Here is a 23,275-nt window from a genome sequence, read left to right on the forward strand (position 1 = left end):
TAGATCTGTATCTTAGTTATTAGGTACTCAAGTCAATAATTTGTCAAAATTTACCAAACTCTATACTTAAAATAGCTATTTTACATAAATATTACCTTAAAGAAATTGACAAAAAAAATTGAAGCAAGAGTATAAAGAGCATCATCCTAAAGTCATTGTTTTATGAGCAGATTTGCTACAAGATGAAATCGACTATTTTCATGGTAGAGAAGTCTAAATTTTTTCATAACTGTTTAAAAAAATTATTTTTTAATCCTCACCCAAGGATATTTTTTCCATTGCTTTTCAGAGAGAGTGGAAGGGAGAGAGAGAGAGAGAGAGAGAGAAACATTGATGTGAAACACATTGGTTGGTTGCCTCCTGCACACACCGGACCAGGGCCAGGGATGGAGCCTGCACCTGAGGTACTTGTCCTGGCCTGAATTGTATGTGATTATTAGAGGAATAAAGGAAAAAAATCCTTGATCTACAATTAATAATAAGGCCATATGTCTTCTTTATGTTTAATGGCTATTTGAGTTTCCCTTTCTGTGATTTTTTCCATATTTCTATTGGGCTGTATCCTTTCCTGATAGATGTATTAATATTCTCTATATCAGTCCTTTTCAGTTATATATAATACAAATATCTTCTTCCAGTCAGAGAATATCTTTTCACTTTATGATACTGTTGATGAACAAAGCCCTTGAATTTCATGTATTTATATTTTCCTTTATAGTTTATGCTCATTGCTTGTATTTAAGAAATCCTTCCTTACTTTGAGGTCATAAAATATTTTTTTATATTTTACAATGAAATTTTTAGTATAACCTGAAATGGGGATTTATTTTCATTTTTTAAATATCACAACTAATTATTCAGGCATACTTTATTGATTTGGCCATTTTTTCTCAGCTGACCTGTATTGCCTCATGCCATGTATTAGATTCCCATACATGCATTTATCATTCCCTTTCCTCTCAACTAGTTTCTTCTGGAATTCTGAAAGTATATTGGACTTCTTGATCCATCCTTTGTGTCTCCTAAATGTAATTTCTTACTTCCAAACTGTAACTGTATTAAATCAATTTATTTTGTATTCTATCCAATAATTCGTGCATTTCATTCTTAGCTGGTCAAAATGTGGTGTGTGTGTGTGAGTGTATGTGTGAGAGAGAGAGATTGAATGTGTTTTCCAATGTATCTCAATCATGAGAGCTTCCCTGAGAGCTTTATATTTTCATCTGGCTTTGTGTTGCTGTGTAGTGACCTTTTCTGCCCTATTTGAGAACCCCTCTCTGTCCGAGGACTTTTTTACCTTATGAGTTTGGAGGCAGTCAGAACTACCTCCCACTGATGGAGACTGATTCCCCAGACTCTGCTCTGGCGTGAGTGTAGGGCTTGACCTGTATTTGGTGACCAGATGCCTCTGCCCCAGACTTTGGATCTGGGTGCTGGTACCACAGAGAAGCGAGGACAGTGGAGACCCACAGAAGTTCTTTGGCATGCTTTGGCTGCTTGACCACTTTCATTCCTGCCAATTTGCCAAGTTTAGTTTTCTAGTTTTCTAGAGATTCCAATAGGTTTTCAATAAATTATTCTTTACCTGAATCAGCTGCAGTATGTTTGCTTGCCATTATGAACCCTAAATGACAGATGCAATGATGTAAATTTAATTGTCGACAGTATTACAGATGTCCCCCAATCCCCCCTCACTTTTAACCCCTGCGCCCAGCCCCTGCCCCACCCCAGGCCTTCACCACACTATTGTCTGTGTCCATTGGCTAAGCATATATGCATATAATTTATTTGGTTAATCTCTTCCCACCCTTCTGAGATCTGTCCGTCTCTTCCATGCCTCTATGCCTCTGGACCTATTTTGTTTATAAGTTTATTATGTTCATTAAATTCCACATATAAGTGAGATAATGTGATATTCGTCTCTCTTTGACTGGCTTATTTCTCTCAGCAAGAGAAAATGGAGGGAATTTCATTTATATGATAAAGCACAAAAGTACAAACTCCCAGCTGCAGCATACTGAACACCTTTCCCTAAAGCCCTGGCAGGATGTCGACTGCTCTCCTGCTCTGGCCTTGAGCAGGCTCTGCCAGTCAGTGACTCCAGGGAAAAGGCGGGCAGACCTCAAAGTTGCCCGTGCTCTGCCCTCAAGTCAGGCACTGAGGTGCCCTGCCCCTGCCCCGGCCATACTTGTGTTCCCCTTCCGGCTGAGATCACCCCGCTGCCCCTGCACCTCTCCTTGGCCGTTTTCCTAGGCAGTTCTACCTGGATCCAGTGTCTTTGCCCCTAAGAGGTGGTATCGAATCAGGCAACCTTAGTGTTCCGCTCTGAGGGTCCTGAGGGGACACTGATGAAGCCACTACTGTCTGCTTATACCTCAAAGTGTCTGGTCCCTCAGGAATGGTAAAGGTCCCTCCTCCAGGCCACAAACTGACTCTCCTCTGCCAGGTGATCAGGCAGTCACTTCCATAAGACTTGGGCTTTCCAATCAGCCTCTAGATCCTTGCTTAGAGGAAATGGAGCTGAAAACATGAGGAGTGTGAAGGAAGGGGCTATGGAAGGAGGGAGACAATTAACAAGTGTCTGAAAGGCAGGGACTATCAGAAAAGGAACCCCCGGAAGTAGTGCGAGTGTACCATGAGCATCTAGGCTCCTGGTGCCCAATGGATTGCCACATATTGGGAACAGTCCTGGGCCCCTGAAGGACAGCAACCTCTATTCCAAGAAGAGATTACAAAACATCTATGAGCTCGTTCACCAAAGGCCATGCCATCACCAGCTGAGAACAGCTGGGAACCGCTGGGAACTTCCTGCCTCCTCGCAGGAATGACCCAGGTGCAACAGGGCCTCTCCCCGACCATAGCCTGCTTCCTGCTGCCAGAGAGGCTGAGGAAGGGAGAGCTTGACGAGGCCACTGGCGTAGCCTTACTGAAGTCACAGAAGTCTCAGAGAGGAAGTGCTGTCAGATACTCTGTCCAGAAGAAACTCTCCTCCCATCCGTCAGTGGTAGGCCCTGTAAGTAGAAATGTTCAGTGGCGCTAGAGCTGCCCCCTGATGCTACCGCCGGTGTTGTGGGGCCAAGGTGAGCTGCTCCCACCTCCTACCCACCCTGCGCGGTCATTGCTGAAGACCTCGGCTTGGAGAAGAGAGCAGAACCAACGGGACCACGAGGTCGGAGAGGAAAACCGAGGCCGGTTTTACTACTCAGACAGCAGCTGCACTCAGCCTGCCTGTTCTGTCCCCCGGCTGGTTGCAGGGCCGCACCTACACTGCCGCTGCCGCTTTCTGCTTGCGGCCCCTGGCCCGGCTGGCCTGCCCGTGGGGCGCCAATCCCGTGTTTCTCGGTACTCCGCGCCCCCACCACAAGATACTGATGGTGATATGAGATGCACAGTTTCTAACTCTCCTTTTGCTGTTCTGCTGTTTATCACTTTAGATTTCAACCCATATGTGGGGTTCCATTAATAATGGGAATAAAAGGCCCTTTGCGTCCCTCCGTCATAGTTGCAGGTTGTCTGCTTCTCTTACCACACCTCCTGGCACTTCCTCCCTCCCCTTAAAGCCCACCTTCTGCAGAAATGAATCACCTTTGTGGGTAGATTCGCTTCCCTTTTTCTTACAGACTCCTCAAGTCCCTTTCGCCAGCACCCCGACTTCACCAGCCCGCCCATCCCTGCTGCAGCGGTCACTCCCACCATCCCAGGCAGCCGGTCTCCTAAGGCGCTTTGGACTTCGGTGTAACTGACACGGGCACCCTGGCTTCCCGGCCTTTCATCTTCAGGTCTCCACCAGGATGCGGTGTCAGCTCCCTCCAATTTGACCGGGCCTGTCCCAATGGGGGGCAGCTATTCTCAGGAAAGGTCACAGTTGCCACAAGCCCACTTGCTTTTAGGGTAGTCAGCTCCACCTGAACTTTCAACCTTCCCTTTGGGGCAGGAACCATCCTTTAGCTACAATTTGGGAGCTTATACAGGCAGCCACAGGGAGCCATTCTTTCCAATGTCCCTGTCTTCTCTGACCCACCTGACGCTGATTCTGTGGTCACCTCACTCCCATAAGCGGCACCTCTTCAGATCCAACATCCAAGCCTGCCTGTGACTCTGATGGTCTGGATACCACTCCCAGGTCCCAGTCTGCCTCTTTCTGCCTCCTCTTTACAGCTCTACCGGCTCTTTCCCTGTGGGAAACCTGGTAGCCCCAGAAAACCTCCATACTTAACCTATACTGCAGCCTTGGAACCCAATAGCAGCACAACTCAGTCAGTGTTTGGGAGTTTGACATCCCCATGTTCCAACTTGGGCATTGCTGTCAGCCCCCAGCCAGCCTTTGGTGGCATGTCCCTGTTTTCCCCATTGGTGCAGCCACTTTTTCTTGCTCTGGAGCTTCCAACAGGATGCACAACACTGAGGACTGCTGCTCACCTTTGACCAATACCACTCCAGACCTATGTGGTTTTATGGGGTTTTCAGTCCCTACGGGTAGTGGCAGCTTTGGGATCATTGTGCATGTCCCAGACCTCAGGTCCCATGTCTGGAACACTCAGCTTTGGAGCAAGGCCAAGTGGGACACCCAGCAGCACAGCTCGTGTGTGGGAGACAGACCTGAGCACCAGGTACTTTTAAGAAGACATTTCTATTCTTACCTTCACTCAGAACACCAGGGCCTACCCAGACAGAGTACCCCCTTTAATGTGGAGTAGTGAGCACCACTAAAAAATTATTTAAACTTCAGCACTTTCGTTATTCTCTTTCAGAGCAAACGTAGTAGCTGTGGCATTGTCACAGCAAGCAGTAGTCTCACGTTTGTCACCCACCCAGCTTTCTTTGGAGACAGAAGTGTTGGATCACTAACCCATTTAGCAACTATAAGCCAAAGCTATCTAGAAACGCTGGGTAACCCCTAACTGCCATGAATGGGCCTTGCTCTTCTCGGAAGAGGCTCAGCCACTTCTAGTTATGTCAAACAAACTTAACCTGCCTGCGTCCTCCCACGGCAAGCTGGAGTCAATACCTCAAGGTGTTCGTGCGTGTGTAAAGGGGTGTGGTTTCAGATGAGGCTGGTCAGGAGTCAACGCACTGGCCTTGAGCAGTTCTGCTGTGGAGAGGAGAAAGAGATCAGTGAGTATTAACCGTACCGTACCTGGCTTCAACTGTTAGCCTGGCAGACTCAAGCTATGGCCATTTTCCTCTAGTCCTGGATGGGCAGAACCCCCTGCTGCCTAAAGTTGCCCCCTTCTGGCTTACCTATTTGCCTCAATGATCCCTTTATTTCTTACCTAGATGACTCTCTCTCCCACATACATATACACATAGATAGACATAGGTATATATATACAGATAGACATAGATATAGGTATAGATATAGGTATAGATATAGATAGCTATACCACATTCTATTTGCTGAACCACGGAACTTCGAAAAGTTAAGTCTGGTTCAACACATCATCACTCATATGAGTCAATTTTTCCTCCACAGTTGAGTAAAAGGGCAAAGATATATGAGCAGAGGATCAGTTAATGAGAACAAGAATATATATAATTATTATATAACATTATATAGAATTATTATATAAAATCATAACTATATATGTTTATATATTTGAATTACTTAATATATATTAACATTCTATTACTTAAAATATATTTATCTTAAAATTATACATAATTGTATATATTTATAAAATAGGATATGGTATAGTCACACTTCACAACTGCACATGCTGATGTCTGAAATCTGTGTTTGTTTTTGTTGCTATTTTTTTGTTAATCCTCACCGGAGCATATTTTTTCCATTGATTTTTAGAGAGTGGAAGGGACAGAGGGAGGGGGGGTGGGAGAAAGAGAGAGAAATGTGGATGTGAGAGAGACACATCGATGGGCTGCTTCCTGCATGTGCCCCGACCGACTGGGGCTGTGGATGGAACATGCAACCCAGGTATGTGCCCTTGACTGGGAATCAAACCCGTGACCCTTCAGTCTGTGGGCCAAGGTCTAACCACTGAGGCACAGGAGCCGGGGCTGCTGTTGGCACTGTATCAAGACTCCAGATTAGTTCTTCAATGTTGCACAGAGTTGGAAGCCCTTATCTAAAAGAATGACTTTTTTAAAAAAGTCTATTAAATGTAGTAAGATGGGGATTTGGAAGAAGTTTCTATTTTTCCTTTCTCCGGGGCGTGGGTTTTGGAGATTTTGAGGATAATGGATGGTGGGGGGGACCCTTTGGATTGCATTTGGTTACTCTGTAAAAGTGAGTTTCATATTTTCTTCTGTTTTAAACATGGTAAACTGGACTGGATTTCTAATTGAATCTCCCCTTCCCTGGGGTGGGTTTGGGGGAGTTACACTGGGGGCGCACCCCAGGCAGTCCGGCCCCTGGCAGAGCACTGTGAGCGCCATGTGCTCTTCCAGGAAGGACTTCGGGAAGACGGCGTCCTGCTCACCCTCATGGCCGTCCTTGTCACTGCTGGACCCCTGGCCTGCCGCTGGGAAGCTGGAGCTGGCTGAGCGCAGGCCCGATGTGCTCCACTCCACTGAGCTGCTGAGGACAGGTGGCAGCCTCTACCTTGCCAGGGAGTCCGTGCCACTGTCGCCCACCAGAAGGCTAGGTGGTCCCGGGCTTGGAGTCTCGTGTCCTTGGGCAAAGTGCCCAGCCCTGCGGTGGCTCCTGTATCTCAATCTAGGCCATGCAGTAGCGCACAAGGTTCTCACGGAGCAGGCGCCAAGGCAGAGTCACCTCTCCCTTGATCCTACTGAAGTATCCACTGGCTGGCTTGCTGGGGATCCGCAACGCCAGCCAGCAGCAGCCATCCAGCTTGTTCTGCACCTTGACGACAGCTCCAAACCTCCTTTGCTGAGAAGCTGTAATTTTTGGAAGAGCGGGAAAGCTGTCTCTGTGTCTCACTGAGGAATGTAGCACCCAGTAGCTGGTCTCTGGGAGTAACAGTCTCAGCAGGAATCTTGTCTTCCAGGATCTTCAGGACTATCAACTCTTGCTGCTGTTTGTACATCAACACCTCTGCTCAGGTAGAGACAAGAATCACTAACATTAGGAAACAAGCTACCTGGCTTCAGCAAGCATTAGACCATCATGTCCCACTCTTTGATGGAACTGGAGATTGGTTTGTGAGTCTGTTCTCATGGATAATGCAAGGACTCATGTCCATATGAAAATAAATTCTTAAATTAAGTTTAACCACTTTTCTTTGTAGCACTTGCACTTATTATCATAAAAATCTCCATAGCTTGCCTTTCCTGCATCAGAAAAATTACATCTGCACAACATGTGCCTTGAATAGATATACCTGCTTTTAACTCATGAGATTTAGCTTTACCACAGGCTCAAGTTCTTCATTCCCCCAGAAGATTCAGAAGACATAAATAGCATCATAGATATGGAGAAAGAGTTGACAGTGGGGAATTGTAACCGGGAATAAAGACTTTATACTACTCTGTCTAACATGAAGTAGAATTAAAATATACTAACAAACTTATAAAAACAACTCATATACTTAGTTTTCTTATGAGCATACTGCAGGCACCGGCAGTTTTCAGTTTGTACAAGAACTGGCCTTGACTACAAGACTTTGGATGAGGCAGATCTCCCAACCACAGGAATTTGACTGATGCTGAATGGTTCCAGGGTGCTACATTAAAGAACTATGTTAGAACCAGCAATGATCCTGCTTGCATGTCTACAGCCCCTCCCCTTGCTCTCTCTGTTCTACTTTTTCTCTCACTGTCTATAAAAACCCCTGCATGCACTGAGATGTTAAGATGGTCTTTGGGAACCAAGTCCACCATCTTCTCAGGCTACCGGCACTTGAATAAATCATTTTCCTTACCCTGACACCACCATTCAAGTATTGGTTTTCAAGTGGCAGTCAGCCGAATCTGGTTTGGTATTAGTTGTACTTATGAAAAGCACCTTGAATAATATGTCTACTTTATCTTTTCCACAGAACATCTGTGCTATATTCTTTTTGGGCCAAATGTTGGAAACTATTTTTGCACTTGAATGATACTAAACTAGTGAGACCCTAAAAGAATGCTTAAAAACATGTATCTTTGTTTTGAATCTTCTAGGCTATTTCCTAGGTTAGACTATTCTATAACTGGATTATATTATAATCATGTGGTGTTATACTTCAGAATTGAGCTGTGCATTTGAAACCTGTGTGGTTTTGGGAACCAATGTCACCCCAATAAATGCAGTAAGAAAAAGTTGGGGAAGTAGGGTAAGGATATTCAAATCATGCTGACCTATTTATTTTCTGCATTTTCTCATTCACTGCTCTTACTCTTGATTTTCTGATACCTTATTCTGGCCTTACAGTTACCATATTTTAGTATCCCATTTCATCTTTTCATTTTCTCCTATCATTTTTTTCTTTTTTGCCCAGTGTTCATTCATGTCAGTTAAATTTTGCCCCACTTTTTATTATTTTAGGCCTCATTTTTTGAAACATTTATCCACTTATGTACAACACTGTTACATTTCTTATAAATACACTTCTGAGAACTAAAACTAGTGATATATTAAAGGCATAGGAGCATAGATGACCATTTTCTGATGTCATGCAACACCAAGAAAGAATCACAATTTCCTGGGTAGAATAATTATTTCAAACTTTTCCTTTTTAGGCATAAATTTAAATACATATGGGGTAGGATGGCAACAATAGGTTGCCAGCCTGTGATCTCTAGCTGTCCAAATCTATACCCCATCCCAGCCCCTGCTATTTTAGAGGACTAAAATGGATGAATATTGTCACTGTAACACATTTCAGTGCAACATTTGGGAAACTATGCTATAAAGAATTGATAAGCACACAACAAATTCTTTCAAGAAAAAACTTGTCAGTCAAAGCAGAAGATGAAAAAGAAATTACTAGGGAGACAGAGTAATAACCAGTACATTTCAGTGAAATTGAAGGGGACAAAAAAAACCTTTAAGGTGGTAAAGTGTTCAAATCTGCATAGTGATGACTAGAAATTAACAGACAATTGCAATAAGTGCTTAGAATGATAACCAGTGACACACACTAGTTTTAATAAGTCAAATTGTTGCCTCTCTAGTGAACACTACTGTGACATACCATTTAAAGAAAATTCTCATTGAAGAGTAAAGACCAACTACAGTAATACTGAAGGCCATGTGAGGTTTGTTTTTGGCAAAGAAAGTAAACTTTATTTGGTTTAAGTCAACATGAGATTTATTGCTCACTGAATAAATACTAAGAATATATCATTTGGCAGGCACTATGCTATACCTGTGCTGATGTCCAAGGTATAGAAAAAAAAATCTGAAAGAGGTTATATGTGTTGAGAATGATTTCACGGTGATCTAAATAGGCAAAGAGAGGGCCTTCTAATGCCAGGGGAAAGCTGGGGAAAAGTTGTGACATGGGAGTCTGCATGGTTGAGAATAGCTGGTCTGAGTGCAACATTAAATGGACAATGAACAGAAGATATGGAGTGACTAAGATAAACAGATGCAAGATCTTCAAGAGATTTGTAAGCGATGCTGAGATTCTGGGATCAGAATCCAAAAGACGTCAGAGGCCAGCCTAAGGTATTAAGCCTGTCTTCCAATGAAACATAAAACAATGTAAAAATATGCATCAGAAAAATTGAAGTGTGGACATAAAGGCACACATAAACAGTAATGCTTTGAGTACAGAAGAAAAAGACACCTCTATAATGTCATTTGTAAAATACCACCACCTACTGACAGTAATGAATCTATGACTACATCATGTCATCTTTATTATGGTGATCGTGGTTACTGGGGTGATTATAGTAAGCAATATTTTTAAGAATGAAATGTATTTTTAATGAAGGCAACCTCTGCCAATTAAAATATAAGTACTTACGCTTTTCAATAAGTAGAAAATGTAATGTAATTTAGAAAATGCTAAATACTGTGTATTTTGTTGTTTCTATATTTTATTTGTATCTATCCCTTCACACCATCCCAATTTAGGCCCTCATTTGATTCATCCTGGACTATTTCAGAAATTACTTCTGAAATTTCCTTTTTTTTTTCCCTTTACACCCATTATTGTTTCTTTTTAAAGTTAATTAGATATAATATACTTAGAGGGAGGCATATTAACTGTTCCTAATGATCAAAAACATATATTAAAAAAATACTAATTAGCCTGCCATAGAAATAAGACATCATTTTACTCAACTACTTCAAAGATAAAGACAATGAAACCATAAAGTTGAACATGTTAAGTTTATTGTTCAAAAAGAGAATTGCAGGCATTTTACTGATATTTGCCAGCATAAATTTTAATTTTTGCTATCCTGCTTCATCTGGTAGTTCTTTGGTAAATCGGCTGTAATTGGGGTGATGTTCACGCAATCAAGGTGTTTGAGGAGTTGACCTCGAGAGAGAGGCAGCAGAGGTATCCGCCATCAATGGCATTGGGAAGCTCGGGCTGCCTGCTGGTTGCAGGGTAGGAGGAAGACCATCAATGACCGATGAGTAAGAATATCTATTTGGAAAAGTAGAAGGCTGCACCATCCTTTCAAAATAACTTCTCTGTAAGGGAGAAATGATGTGGTTCTGAGAAGAAGCTGTGGTTGTAATGAAATTCACCATGCGGGTATTTGCTTGAGTGTAGCTGCTGTGTGAATGCACAGGGAAAGTGGTCAGCTGGTTTGAAATAGCATATCGGTCCATTACAATTTGATCTGATGGTCTAACTAAAGTAGATGATGGAGGTGAAAAATTACTTCTCATTTGAGCAGTTGTCTTAGCAATTATCTGGCTGGTAGCAGGATTTCTTATTAGAGGCATATTTACATTGGTGGAGTGTGGAAATACACTTTCTTCACTTGTTTCAGCAAGAAAACCAGAATTATGGTGATCCACATGATCATCTGCTCCTAAGTGCTTCTTGTTGAAATCTTGAAACAATGAAGATCCTGGGGAAGCATTTTTAATCCCAACTCTTCTTTTCATTCTTACTAGGAGTTGGGGACAGCCTCGTTTAAAATTGGGATTATGAAAGAACTGTAGCTAAAACCAAAGGAGAAAGTTACCCAGTGACATTTTAAACCAAGATACTAGAATGTAACAAACCTAATCTATAAAATATCATTTCCATTTTATCACACAAAGTTAATGTCATCAAATGATGCATGTACACTGTTAATATATTTGAAAGTTTACTTATTAGGCATGGACATTTAATTATGGTTTTCCAACAAAAATGTGTTGTACATTTACAGTGCCTGTGAAGACCACTTCGAATGGTTTCAGGACCTTTATTTAGATAGAGTTCATCAATAAGGTTCAAAGTTACTAGCAGAATTCCTTATAATCCTGAATGTTTACGCCCAAGCTGTCCTAAATTTAGAAAAATAATTTAAAAAATCTGTTTTTAGCTTATATATATATATGAACACATCAATGTAAAAAATAAAATCTTGCATAAATATTCCCTGTATAAGTTGTAACCAGAAATTTCTGAATACCTTGCTTAACACAGAGACTTCTTTTTCTTCTGCCAGAAAGTCAGCTAGAGAAGCAGATCTTTGAAAATTCTGTCGCATTTTACTAAATCCATAAAGGTTAAGCTGTCGAACTAAACTTTTCATGCTCTCAGTCTCAAATATTCTGAAGGGGGCCTTTCTTTCCAAAACTTCTTTCTTAAAGAGATCTTCATTAATCACTATAGAGGTTCCATTCTCATCCCACCAAATAGACTTAAATTGATCGCTTTCCACGATCTTCCACAGTTTTCTGGGAAAGGTCATAGAAAGGAAATCATTATCTTCATCTGGCTCGGAGGTACAAAATGTGTAACGTGGTCTTTTTATCAAGGTTTCTTCACACAAGGCCTGAAAGGCATATTCTTCTATCATAGACCTCAATTCCGAGTCCCCGGGGTATGTGTGATCGCACAGTGCAGACCTAATGGAGGCTTCTGAATCATCTGATCCATCTTGAGGAGAAGCAATTCGAATTTCTGAAGAAGCATGGGCCATCTCACATAAACTTTCCTTCAGCTCCCTTCCACATCTGCATAATTTTGAACACTGCAGCTTCAAAGGCTGTCTTTGCAGGCCTGCCCAGATAAACTGTTCACACCATCACAATGGTCCTCAACCTGAGTAGCTGTGACATCACAAAATGAATGGTCTCCTAGCAATTAAATGTGACATTCAGCCAGTGTTTCCTTCTCACGCTCTATATTTTATTCAGTTAAAATAAAATATAGGCGAGTTATTTATGTAGTAACCAAAAAATGAGAACTGCAAAATCTCATTGCTATAGAATCTTTTAATAAGTAAAACATACATACACTAATTTATTTGGTCCCTGAAATACAAGTGATTTCCTCCCTCTGCATACAAACTCTTACTAAATTGGTGCCAATTTAGTACGGTAAATGAACTGGTTAACAGCACTGGTAAATGAACTGGTAAATAGCACTGGTAAATGAACAATTAAAAATGAGTAAAACAGAACAAATGATTAATAAAGATCTGGCAATTAGAAGTGAAATATGTGGATAACCTGTGTATTAAAAAGCATAGCCATAGAGACAGGAAGGAGGGTAGGGTAATGAAGGAATGCGGCGGGGGAGAATGGGAAATACTGTTCGAAGGATATGGGGCTTCCTTTTACGGTGATTAAAATGTTTAAAAATTAGAGAGCTAATGGTTGTACAACATTATTCAGATTCTAAAGACACTGAATTGTATAGTTTAAAATGTTTATTTATTTAGTTTTATTTTTTGATAAATTTAAAAAAATATATGTCTTTATTGATTTTAGATAGAGAGGAAGGGAGAGGGAGAAGGAGGGGGAGGAGATCAATATGAGAGAGAAACATCAATCAGCTGCCTCCTGTATGCACCTCGAGGGGGACTGAATCCACAACCCGGGTATGTGCCTTGGCCTGGGAATTGAACTGGCAACTTTTTGTTGCACGAAATGACGATCAGCCAACTGAGACACACTAGCCAGGGCTAAAATGTTTATTTTTATATTATGTATATTTTACCTTAGTTTTCAAAATGGCATGAATCTATTATCACTGATTACCATAAAACATAATTAGGTTTTGGAATATAAAGTTGATAACATTTCTAGTTAAATCCTTCCATTTCTGTAAGTACTTGCGAATATTTATTGTATACCTGTAGGACTGTTGATGGGGGCTGAGGTCTGGGAGTTTCTGGCCTTGGAGGCATGATTTCTCATGTTAATTTTAGTTTTATTTTGGGGCCTGTGGAGTCTGAACAAATTTCTAGAGATACTGGGTGATGTTTGAAGTGTGCTGTTTATGGGCTGAGCTCCAAAGCGCTGTCACCTCCTGAGTCTCATTCCCTGCCTCAGCTGAAGAATCAGTCATTTCTGCAAGGAGCCTGGGTCCACTTATTGAAGAGTGGTATTGAGAAACCAAGAGCTAGGGTCTAGGTGTGCTTGCTGTTAATGAATTTCTAGACTCTCCGAAAAGATGAAGCTAAGAAAATTATATTTACATAATTAACCCGTATATACACCCATCTATTTTTATTTTTCTATGTATGTATGTACATACAAAGTATTTTTTTAATCCTCACCAGAGGATATTTTTTCCATTGCTTTTTTTCAGAGAAGGTGGGAGGGAGGGGAAGAGAGAGAGAGAAAGAGAGAGAGAGAGAGAGAGAGAGAGATGAATGTAGAGAGATACATCCATTGGTTGTCTCCTGCACACACTCTGACTGGTGGGGAGTGGGGGCAGTGATTGAGCTTGAACTGAGGCATGTGCCCTTGCCAGAAATTGAACCTGGGACCCTTCAGTCTGTTGACCTATACTCTTACCACTGAGCCAAACCAGCTAGGGCACATACAAAGTATTTTTAATTGATTGATTGATTTATGGAAGCATAAATTATACTGATATCTTGGACTCTAATGCAACACAGGTTAATCCTAGCCTTTTCCCTTTGCTTATATGTCATTTCTTTATGTGACAGTGAAAAATCTGGCTCTCATTATCTACAATTTATTTATCTATTTGTTCAACTCCAGTACACATGCTAAGTAGCTTCTGAATTGCTAACTTGTACTCATATGAGAAACAAATTTACCAAGTAGAATACATTATTTGTGGACATTTCTTTTTTGTCTTTAGCACAGCTGTAACTGAAAGCAAGGTTCAACTGCCTGCCACCATGAAAGCCAGACTCGTGAGACAGGTGCTGGTGAAAAAAGGAAAGAGGTTTACTCAAGTGCCAGCATCTTGAGAAGATGGGGGACTCTTGTTCAAAGTCCATCTTACCATCTCAGTGCAGGCAGGGGTTTTTATAGGAAGGGAGAGGGAAAGCAGAACAAAGGGATCAGGAAGAGGGGCTGTGGACATGGAGGCAATATCCATGTTGTTCCCAATATTGATCTTCTTTGGTTTTTTTATTTTGTTGTTTTAATTGTTAATCCCCACCTGAGGATACTTTTTCCATTAACTTCTAGAGAGAGTGGAAGAGAGGAAAGGAGGGGGAGAGAGAGAGAGAAAAAACACACACGATGTGAGAGAGACAGATTGATTGTCTCCCCCACTCGCCCTGACCAGGGCTGGAGATCGAACCTGCAACCCAGGTGCTTGCCCTTGACCAGGAATCAAACCCTTGGCCTTTTGGTCTGTGCACTGATGCTTTAACCACTGAGTAACACTGGCCAGGGCCCAATATGGATCTTTAATGTAAAATACTGAAATTGGTCGGTGCTAGCCAAATTCCTGCAGTTGGACAATAGGAGTCAGCTGAAGTTGCAGTCAAGCATGTTTCTTGTACAAACAGGAACTGGAACTGCTGATGCCTGCAATATGCTTACAAGGAAACTGTCAATATGTGAGTTCCTTTTATGAGTTTGTTAGTACATTTTATTCTAATTCCATTTCATGGTTAGTCAGAGGAGTATAATGTTTTAATTCCCTGTTACACGACTCGACTACCTAATCAAAACTCTGTTTTCTAAATTCAACTTCTTTTTCTTGAAATCTATTCGGTGTGGTTATGTCATACATTTTTAATATCATTAGATTCAGTCTACATTACAGTCTACATTGCATTCTGGGATACCCTATTTCCTGTCAGATTTTCATTTTAATTTGCATACAGTGAAGTCCAGTCTTTGTAGTGCACAGCTCTATAGGATTTGAAAATGCACAGAGCTGTGTATAGACCACTCTTGCTGTGTTTTTATTTCAGTGGTTTGAATATAACATGTGTATTTCAGTGTGTGTGTGTGTGTGTGTGTGTGTGTGTGTGTGTGCATTTATTCTGCTTGGGACATTTTCTTGTTTCACACTTTAAAATATGATTTTATGGCAGGCCAACATTTTAACATCTTTTGTATGGCTGGCGCAATGACAGTCATGCTATGAAGGCATATCTAAGAATGTGGGGAGCCGCTGTGGCCCCAGGCACAGAGGAGCTGCCTGGGTGAGCTGCAGATGTGCTCCCCTGCTCCCAGGGAGATGTGGGTGAGCTGCTGTGGCCCCAAGCACAGAGGAGCTGCCTGGGTGAGCTGCAGATGTGCTCTCCTGCTCCCTGACCCAGACCTTGAGGCACCAAGGTGATACTAATTTAGCTTGAGGCCATAAATTCTAGAAAGGCTAATTAGGAAGCTGGCCCTGGCCTGAAGGGTTAAGGGATAGTTAAGCCACATACCAAGCCAAGGACTCAATCCTCCCCAAAAGTTCCCATTAGAAGCTGAGATAAAAATAGTTACCAAGGTCTGAGCTCATGCAGGTGGCAGAGTGTTTACTCTGAAAGAGCATCCAAACGGCCTTGAAGGAATGTGGGGAGGGGTACTATTCAGCAAAATCAACAGTGCCTGTATATAATGAGCTGAGAAAATAAACTCAGGGCTGCAGCAGTCATGAGCTGCAGTCCTCCCGATCCCATCTTTTTTGTGTCTGTCTTTTCTTCATCCTCACCCCTTCCTCAGGACCGTTTGACTCTGCCGGTGGGCTCCGGCATAAGTACATGACTGTTTCCATTTCTATAAAGTCAGTAACTCATTAACTGCTTCTCCACAGTTTGAGGAAACTAAAAAGTGATCAAAACTTTCATTATTACAGCCTCAGTATCATACGTAAGAAATTTGCATCTCTATTAGCAGTGTTGTTTACAAGGTGTACAGTGCAGGACATTTAGCAAATAAATCTTTACATTTTTCTTTTGTAAGAAATGTATAGACTGAACAGAATTTGCCAAAATGTACATCTTCATTACCTGCTGAATATGAAGATAAATGAGCAGTCTAGTTTGCATTTGAACAAGGTATCAATAAGGTTTTGTTTTATTCTTATGTGGTTTGTTGAAACCTTCACAGAAATCAAGAAAACCATTTGAAACTCCATTTTTGAAATCAAAGTACCTACGAGCTACAGGAAACTTGTTTCATTTTTGTCATGATCAACACATTATTTTATATTCTGTAAAAAGCATAATCATTGATAAGAACTGATAGAATCAGTATCGTACCAGGCAATCTAGCTGGGGACCTGAGAGGAAATAATAATTAAGAGGGTTGAAATAGGACTTCCATAATCCTAATTTCCCTAAGATTATATGATCATCTATATAGAAAAAATAGTAGGTAATGAATAACTGGAATACTTATGACAATTCATCAAGTTTGTCGTATCTATGATCAGTATCCAAAAACAATTTACACTCTATGAATGAGAGTTAGATGGGGAAAAGATAATGTTAAAAAGATTTTTTGATTTAAAGGAAAAGGAAGGAATGACTCAGGATAAAATTAACAAAACATATGTGTGCTGAACATAGCGAGCTTTCAACTAACATGGTTTCTTCTCTTCTTCCTGGGCCTTGGTCTGCCCACATACATTCCCATCTTCTCTTGTGGCTGGGCCATAAAATTATGTTGTGAATGAAATGGAAACAATGCCATGTGTTCCAATGCCAATCTCTGGGACTTGAGACTTGGGCTTGCCTCCACCAAGGTGTCAGTTGGGAGCTATGTTAGAATCTGCCTACCACATGGCAGCCAGCACCAAAATAGCAGTCAGGTAAGCCTGGCATCTTGAAAGCAGATTGTCTAGCAACACACTGCCCCAGATTGTGCCATTTGGACCGGTCAGTCAACTCAAGACAAGATCTCCAAAAACGTAAAATCTCAATTATTAGGAAACAGAGAGACACAAAGCTTAGTGGAAACTTTTAAGAGGCATTTGAGCAAGCAAGGGGGGAGTATTAACCAGCAGCACTTTGGTAGGAAAGGTGTCTTGCTCTCCTCAGCCAATTGTCTGGATAAGCTGATAGGGGCAAAGTGGGGACAAGTTCTATATTTAAGTATGTGCTCAAGGCTTGGGGTCAAACTAAAGTTCAAGGGCAAGTGGGGGCAGAAAAGCCTCATTAAACGTTGGTCCAGGAGGGGAATCAAGATGGGGGCGTAGGTAACAGCTGCACCCGCTGCCTCCTGCAACCACATCAAAATTACAACTAAAATCCAGAACCACCGTCACTCAGAGCCTCCAGAAACCTGGCTGAACAGAAGCCCCACAACCAGGGAGCTGAAGAAGCACCGAGACTGGGAGGAGGGGTGGAGACGAGGGCGGATAGGGGCTGGATTGGAGACCTGGCCGCGGGCCCATACCCGGTGCTGCAGGGTAAACCCGGGAGGGAATCTCAGCGGTGGAGGTTTCCCGGAGGAGTGAGGGGTCCCAGTCCCACAGCAGGCCCCCAGCCCAGGGCTCCAGGGCCGGGAAGAGATGTCCCCACAACCTTGGGCTGTGAAATCAGCGGGGACTGTTGCTAAGGGTCACAGAGGCTGCGGAGCCCCAGCAGCTCCTCTCAAAGGGCCCGCGCACGGACTCACTCGGACGCTCCCTCTGAGCCCAGCGCCGGACAGCAGCCTGAAAGGACCTGGGACACTCGGGGAGGAACTAACCTGCCTGAGATCCTGGCGAGAGCTGGAGGGGCGGCTTCCTCCCAGGTAGAAGAGCTGGCAGAGGCCATTGCTCCTTTGGGGAGCTCTCCCCCACAGAGCCAGCAGGCAGGCGCCATATTTGAGTCGCCAGCACCTGACTCACGCCTTGGCCCCGCCCCTCCCCACCTGCAGCTCATCCAGGCCATTTCCAGGGGCTTTTCTGTGCAAGTGGCCTCTCGAGCCTCATGCTTAGGACTTTCCTAAAATCTGTCAAACAAGCAGCAGCATGCACCATATGGCTTGATAAGTGGCCCCAGGCCTGGCACTAGTGGCAGCCCGCATTGGTTCATGGCTTGGCCTCTCCGGGACACCTCCAAGCGCAGCACAAGTAGCAGCCAATTACGGTTTGCTGAGTAGCTCATGCTGGGTGGCCCAGGGACGCCAACAACAACCAAGGCTCAACTACAACAGGACAGTGCACACAGCCCACACAGGGGAGCAATTAGAAGGCCCAGCTCAGGTGACTGGGGAGGCTGAGCCACTGGACCCCACAGGACACCTACTACACAAAGCCGCTCTACAAATTCCAGGAGACATAGCAACTCTACCTAATACACAGAAACAGACACCTGGAAGCAGCCAAAATGTGGAGGCAAAGAAACATGTCACAAAGGAAAGAACAGAAGAATCTCTAGAAGAGGAACTAAATGAAATAGATCCAAGCAAGCTAACAGATACAGAGTTCAGAATTTTGTTTATAAGGATGCTTAAGTAGACTATTACAAAATTAACTGAGAAAATTGATAACATAATAAAGTACCAATTTGAAATGAATGCTATAGGAACTGAAATGAAGAATAACTCACGGGATCAACAGTAGAGTAGAAGACACTGAGAATCAAATCAGCAATTTGGAACATGAGGAAACAAAACACACCCAACCAGAAGAGCAAAAAGGAAAAAGAATCCAGAAATATGAAGATAGTTTAAGGAGCCTCTGGAACAACTTCAAGAAGCCCAACATTTGTATTATTGGGGTGCCAGAAGGGGAAGAAAGAGGCCAAGAAATTGAAAACCTATAACAGGACCTGGGTTACTCTCTACCATGTAGCCCTGTTGACACTTACCATAGCCATGATCATCATCAGGACCTTTCTTTTTTACTCATTTATCTTCTATTTGGCTCCCTCACTTTATCCCTGTCTTGTTCTAACATCTCATCCTCAAAGAGGCTTGCCCCATGTAAAGTCACCCCCAATATATTTAATGTTTTTGCTCTATTTGGTTATCCTCAGGACCTTTATGGTCATCTGATATCTTGCTTATTTATTTAGCTCCATTTTGTGGATCTATCTCCAACTTTGGAACATGAGCTACTTGTGGAGGAAAAACTGTTCCATGGCATGACCCCTGCCTGACGGCTGCTGGACCCTTATGCGAAATCCAACTAGATCCAGGCCAAACAGAGATTTCTTCAGGTAAATCCCGAGACTAAATGACCCCTCCCCTGTGCACCAGATATCCTGGTTCCTAGAACAGGCCCTTGCCCTGTCTTAGGCAAGAATGTAAGCCATTATTTCCCTTATATGGGGGCAGGTCATGGCCCAGTATCCCTATCCATCCTACCTTGTCCAATATAACCCTTTGCACTTGCCTCGTAGCAGAGGATATCCACATAATCTTGCTGCCACCCAAGACATGCCTCATATGTAAGTTTCCTTAATAAACTGTTGTTGTAATGCTGAAGTTGTCATTTTCTATCTTTGGACTCTTGGCCCAGGAGATTTTACCAGCACTACTTTTTATCACTCTATCTCCAGAATTAAAATAGTCTGGGCCTACAGCAGATGTTCAATAAGTGGTTTAAGAATACATGATTTCACAAGTTTATATTGCCTTTGTGATATGCCATTTTCCCTGAAAGAAAAGGTTTAGCTTATGATGGCATCCAATGTGCTTCAGAGTGTTTAAAAATGATGTGCATTTCAAGCATGAATAGCCTATATGGTGAACTTATAGATGCAAAGGATCTGGTCAACAGCTATTTTACCTATAAAAGCCTGTAGATACAAAGCAGAGGCTAACCACCTTGTTTTGAGTAAGTAAAATCCTAAGTATTCCATATGAAAACACTTTGTGGAGAGGATATTTATTTAGCTTGATGTCATAACATTGGGCTGACACAAGGAATCAGTGTAATGTGGGCTTGATATAAGACCAGATCTGTAAATCAAAGTGAATTTTATGCTTTACAACATTCAGTTTTACCACTACATAAAAGAAAAGAATACCATAAAGGCTACAGACAGTTTAGAGAGGTGTTATTGGAAAAGAAAACAGGAGTAAAAATATCCTAATGTATGGTGAGACAGAAAGAAACATGTCTTTTAAATACAGACAATTCTAATTAGTCCTACTTTGTTTACATTCTCCTTTTAAAAGTTGCTACATTTATGTTATCTTAAAAACACACAATAATATAGCATACAAAATTTCGATATCTAATAAAAAGTTAAATTGCTGTATCAGAGGACAGAAACATTTTTCTCTCATATGAAATTTGTCTTGCTGTTATTACTGACTGCCACTATTAGTCCTACTAATTTTGTATTTAATAATAGCATTTCTGTAACCGAAAAGTAAACAATACAGAAAGATCAGTAACTTCAAACACCTATTTTTTCCACACTTTTATGTTAAAGTAGTAACACTTTAGTATATGCTGTTTTTTGGTCTGGTATGACAGTGCCCTTCCTCGGCTGGCTCTCGTCTTCGAGCCTCCGCTCTCCTGAGTCCTCCTGTGGGCCTTGCCTGGTCCGGGCAGACCCTGTTCACCGCCCCCCCCCGGACCCGCCCAACTCTAAGGCCGGCAGAGTCAGGCCAGGCCGTCAGCTCGGCGAGAAGCCTCGCAGCGCGCTCCCAACAAGCAGCAAGGACTCCCGGAAGTCTGCGGGCGCGGGGGGACTGCTCTTGTCTCCCAATAATGAGCAAGGACTCCCGGAAGTCTCCGGGCGCGGGTGGGCGGTCCTTGTCTCCCAATACCGACCAAGAACTCCCGGAAGTCTCCGGGCGCGGGGTGGGCGGTCCTTGTCTCCCAATAATGAGCAAGGACTCCCGGAAGTCTCCGGGCGTGGGGTGGGCGGTCCTTGTGTGTTCCAGGCTGCGTAGTTCCTCGACTTTTGGGCTCCGGACTACATTTCCCACAGGTGACTGCGACCAAAACAGTTTAGCTTGGGAGTACATTTCCCAAGGGCCACCGGGGCAACCGCGGGCTCCGCCTTTTTAACCCAAACTGTTTGATGGTGATTGATGCGGTAGCCGGCTGGGGCTCCTGCGGGAGTTCAAGCTTCAGAGGGAGAACTTTGCAGACTTAGTCCTGCCCCAGGGGGTAACTTGGGCTTCTGTGAAGGGAAACAGTTCGTGCGGGACGTGCGGGGAGGAGCGGGGGCTCTGCGGACACGGGCGCGCGCGGAGCCCGGACCCTGTCCGGCCGTGAGCGTGGTAGGCGAGGAGGCTCAGCGCGCGGACGGCGGGTCCGCCCAGCTCCCAGGCCTCTCCGGGGGCAGTGGGGGAGGGAGGGTCACTGGGGGGCGCTGACTGCGGACTAGGGTGTGAAAGGAAGTGCGTGTGTGCCCGTGAAGACCGGACGGGGCCGCGTGTGAACTTGGGTTCTCCCGAGTTCTAGGTTCCTGCTGCCTCCTGCCCTCTCACCCCGCACAAGCCACGTGGGCCTGCTCTGGACAGGTGGCTGGGGAGGGAGGTGGGAGGTCTGTTGCCCAGCCCTGGAGTGAGGTTTCCAGCATGGAGACACAGAAGTGATCTTGAAATGGGAATTTTAGAGCCGTAAGTTTCTTCAAGAAGAGCTCCTGAGAAAGTTGGATGTGAACCCCCCCGCCCCTGTTCTTATTCCCCCGAACCCTGTTTTACAGCTGGTTGGTCAGAAGTACAGGTGACAGCCTGGGCTTGTGATTGGCATCGGAAGTGAGAACAGTCTTGCGGGACTGAGCCCTTCACCTGTGGGAGCTGATGGTAATGCCAGTAAGATCCAGGAAGACAGTGTCAGAGCTGAACTGAACTGTGGGACACCCAGTAGGTGTTGGAGAATCGGCCCATGTGTGTGGGGGGAAAAACCACGTTTGGTGTCAGGAGTACTGTGAGTGTGAAAGTAGAGGAAAACTGCATTTCTTTCTAGACACAGACTAATAGTTATTAATATTTTGGTATATACCCCCTTTTTTATTAGCATATAATAGGGTTCTGTTATTTTAAGAATAGAATCACACTAATTGATTTTTTAAAGTACAAAGATTCTTCACTTAGATTTAAAAAGTAAACTATAGGATTCATTATTGCATACAGCAGGAAGAAAAGGGAGGTACCCAGTGATCCTCTTGTTTGAAAAACCTTATAAGTATTTACACGCTGCTGGATTATAGTAGTGTCATATAAAAATTATCAGTGCAGGAAAAATTCCAAGGATCTGTCGTACAAATTGCGTTTCCAGTGACAAATTTATATAAGAGATACAATAATAGTTGTAAACATTTACATCAATCTTCGTATTGCACAAAAAGAACTCAACCTTTGTTCTTTGTTAATTATTTCATTTTGCATCTTATTGCAGAATGGTGCCTCTCTCTGTAATTTCTACAGACAAAGGGGAGATGTCAGAGAATCTTTTCTGCTATTTTTTAAAAGAAGAGTTGCATTCTTAAGGCCAGGCTGTAAATGTTTTAGTTAGAATTATAAGAAAGCATGCCAGAGATAAGTTAAAAATGGAAACAAATTGTTTCTTTTATAAAACTGAAATAAGGGGCATGTGATGTGCTTCAGCAGTAATAGCTAACTCGTGATAAGCAATTCTTCTATTAAGTGATCTAAATGAGTTTTCTTCAAGATAATCATATATAGTAGCTGATATTCTTATCCCTGTTCTGATGAGAAAACTGAGCCAGAGATGTTAGTAAATGCCTGACCAATATCTTCTACATTTTCCCTCTCCCATGTCTTGACCTTATCCAGAGAACACAAAAGCAGCTCTGGTTTGGGTGATATGGCCTCTTTTTTAGTTAGATTGTAGGAATGAAGGGAGGAGAATCCATTCAAAGCAGAGCTGTGCAGCCAAATTTTAGATCCAGATTGGCCTCCCCATAATGAAGGCCTAGCCAGAAAACCTTCTGCTGAAGTGTCTGATTCTGGCTTCATTGAAGAAGTGTTCTGCATCCAGCAGTTTGCAGCTTGGTTCACTGGGGTTTGGATTTACTCAGAATCCCTTTATTCCCCAAAATTTTATACGAGGGTGGTAGTAGCATAGTTTGGAAGCTGAAATGGCAGGGGGACAAGAAAGTTTATTGGCTTAAGTTACTGGGAACACTA

The 23,275-nt window shown here is 43.0% G+C and overlaps 1 protein-coding gene across 1 annotated transcript; it reads right to left on the minus strand.

Annotated features, from left to right (window-relative positions):
- Positions 1–6,673: 6,673 nt before the first annotated feature.
- Positions 6,674–11,997, minus strand: LOC308548062 (heat shock transcription factor, Y-linked-like; the record flags this gene model as incomplete). The annotated part of the gene is made up of 4 exons (XM_081119074.1): positions 6,674–6,855; positions 6,899–7,012; positions 10,843–11,026; positions 11,485–11,997. The coding sequence occupies 4 exons, from the start codon at positions 11,995–11,997 to the stop codon at positions 6,674–6,676; spliced, it is 993 nt and encodes a 330-aa protein (XP_080975200.1).
- Positions 11,998–23,275: the final 11,278 nt, after the last annotated feature.

Source organism: Miniopterus schreibersii (genome assembly GCF_964146895.1).
Source record: "Miniopterus schreibersii genome assembly, chromosome: 18".
Classification (NCBI taxonomy): domain Eukaryota; kingdom Metazoa; phylum Chordata; class Mammalia; order Chiroptera; family Miniopteridae; genus Miniopterus; species Miniopterus schreibersii.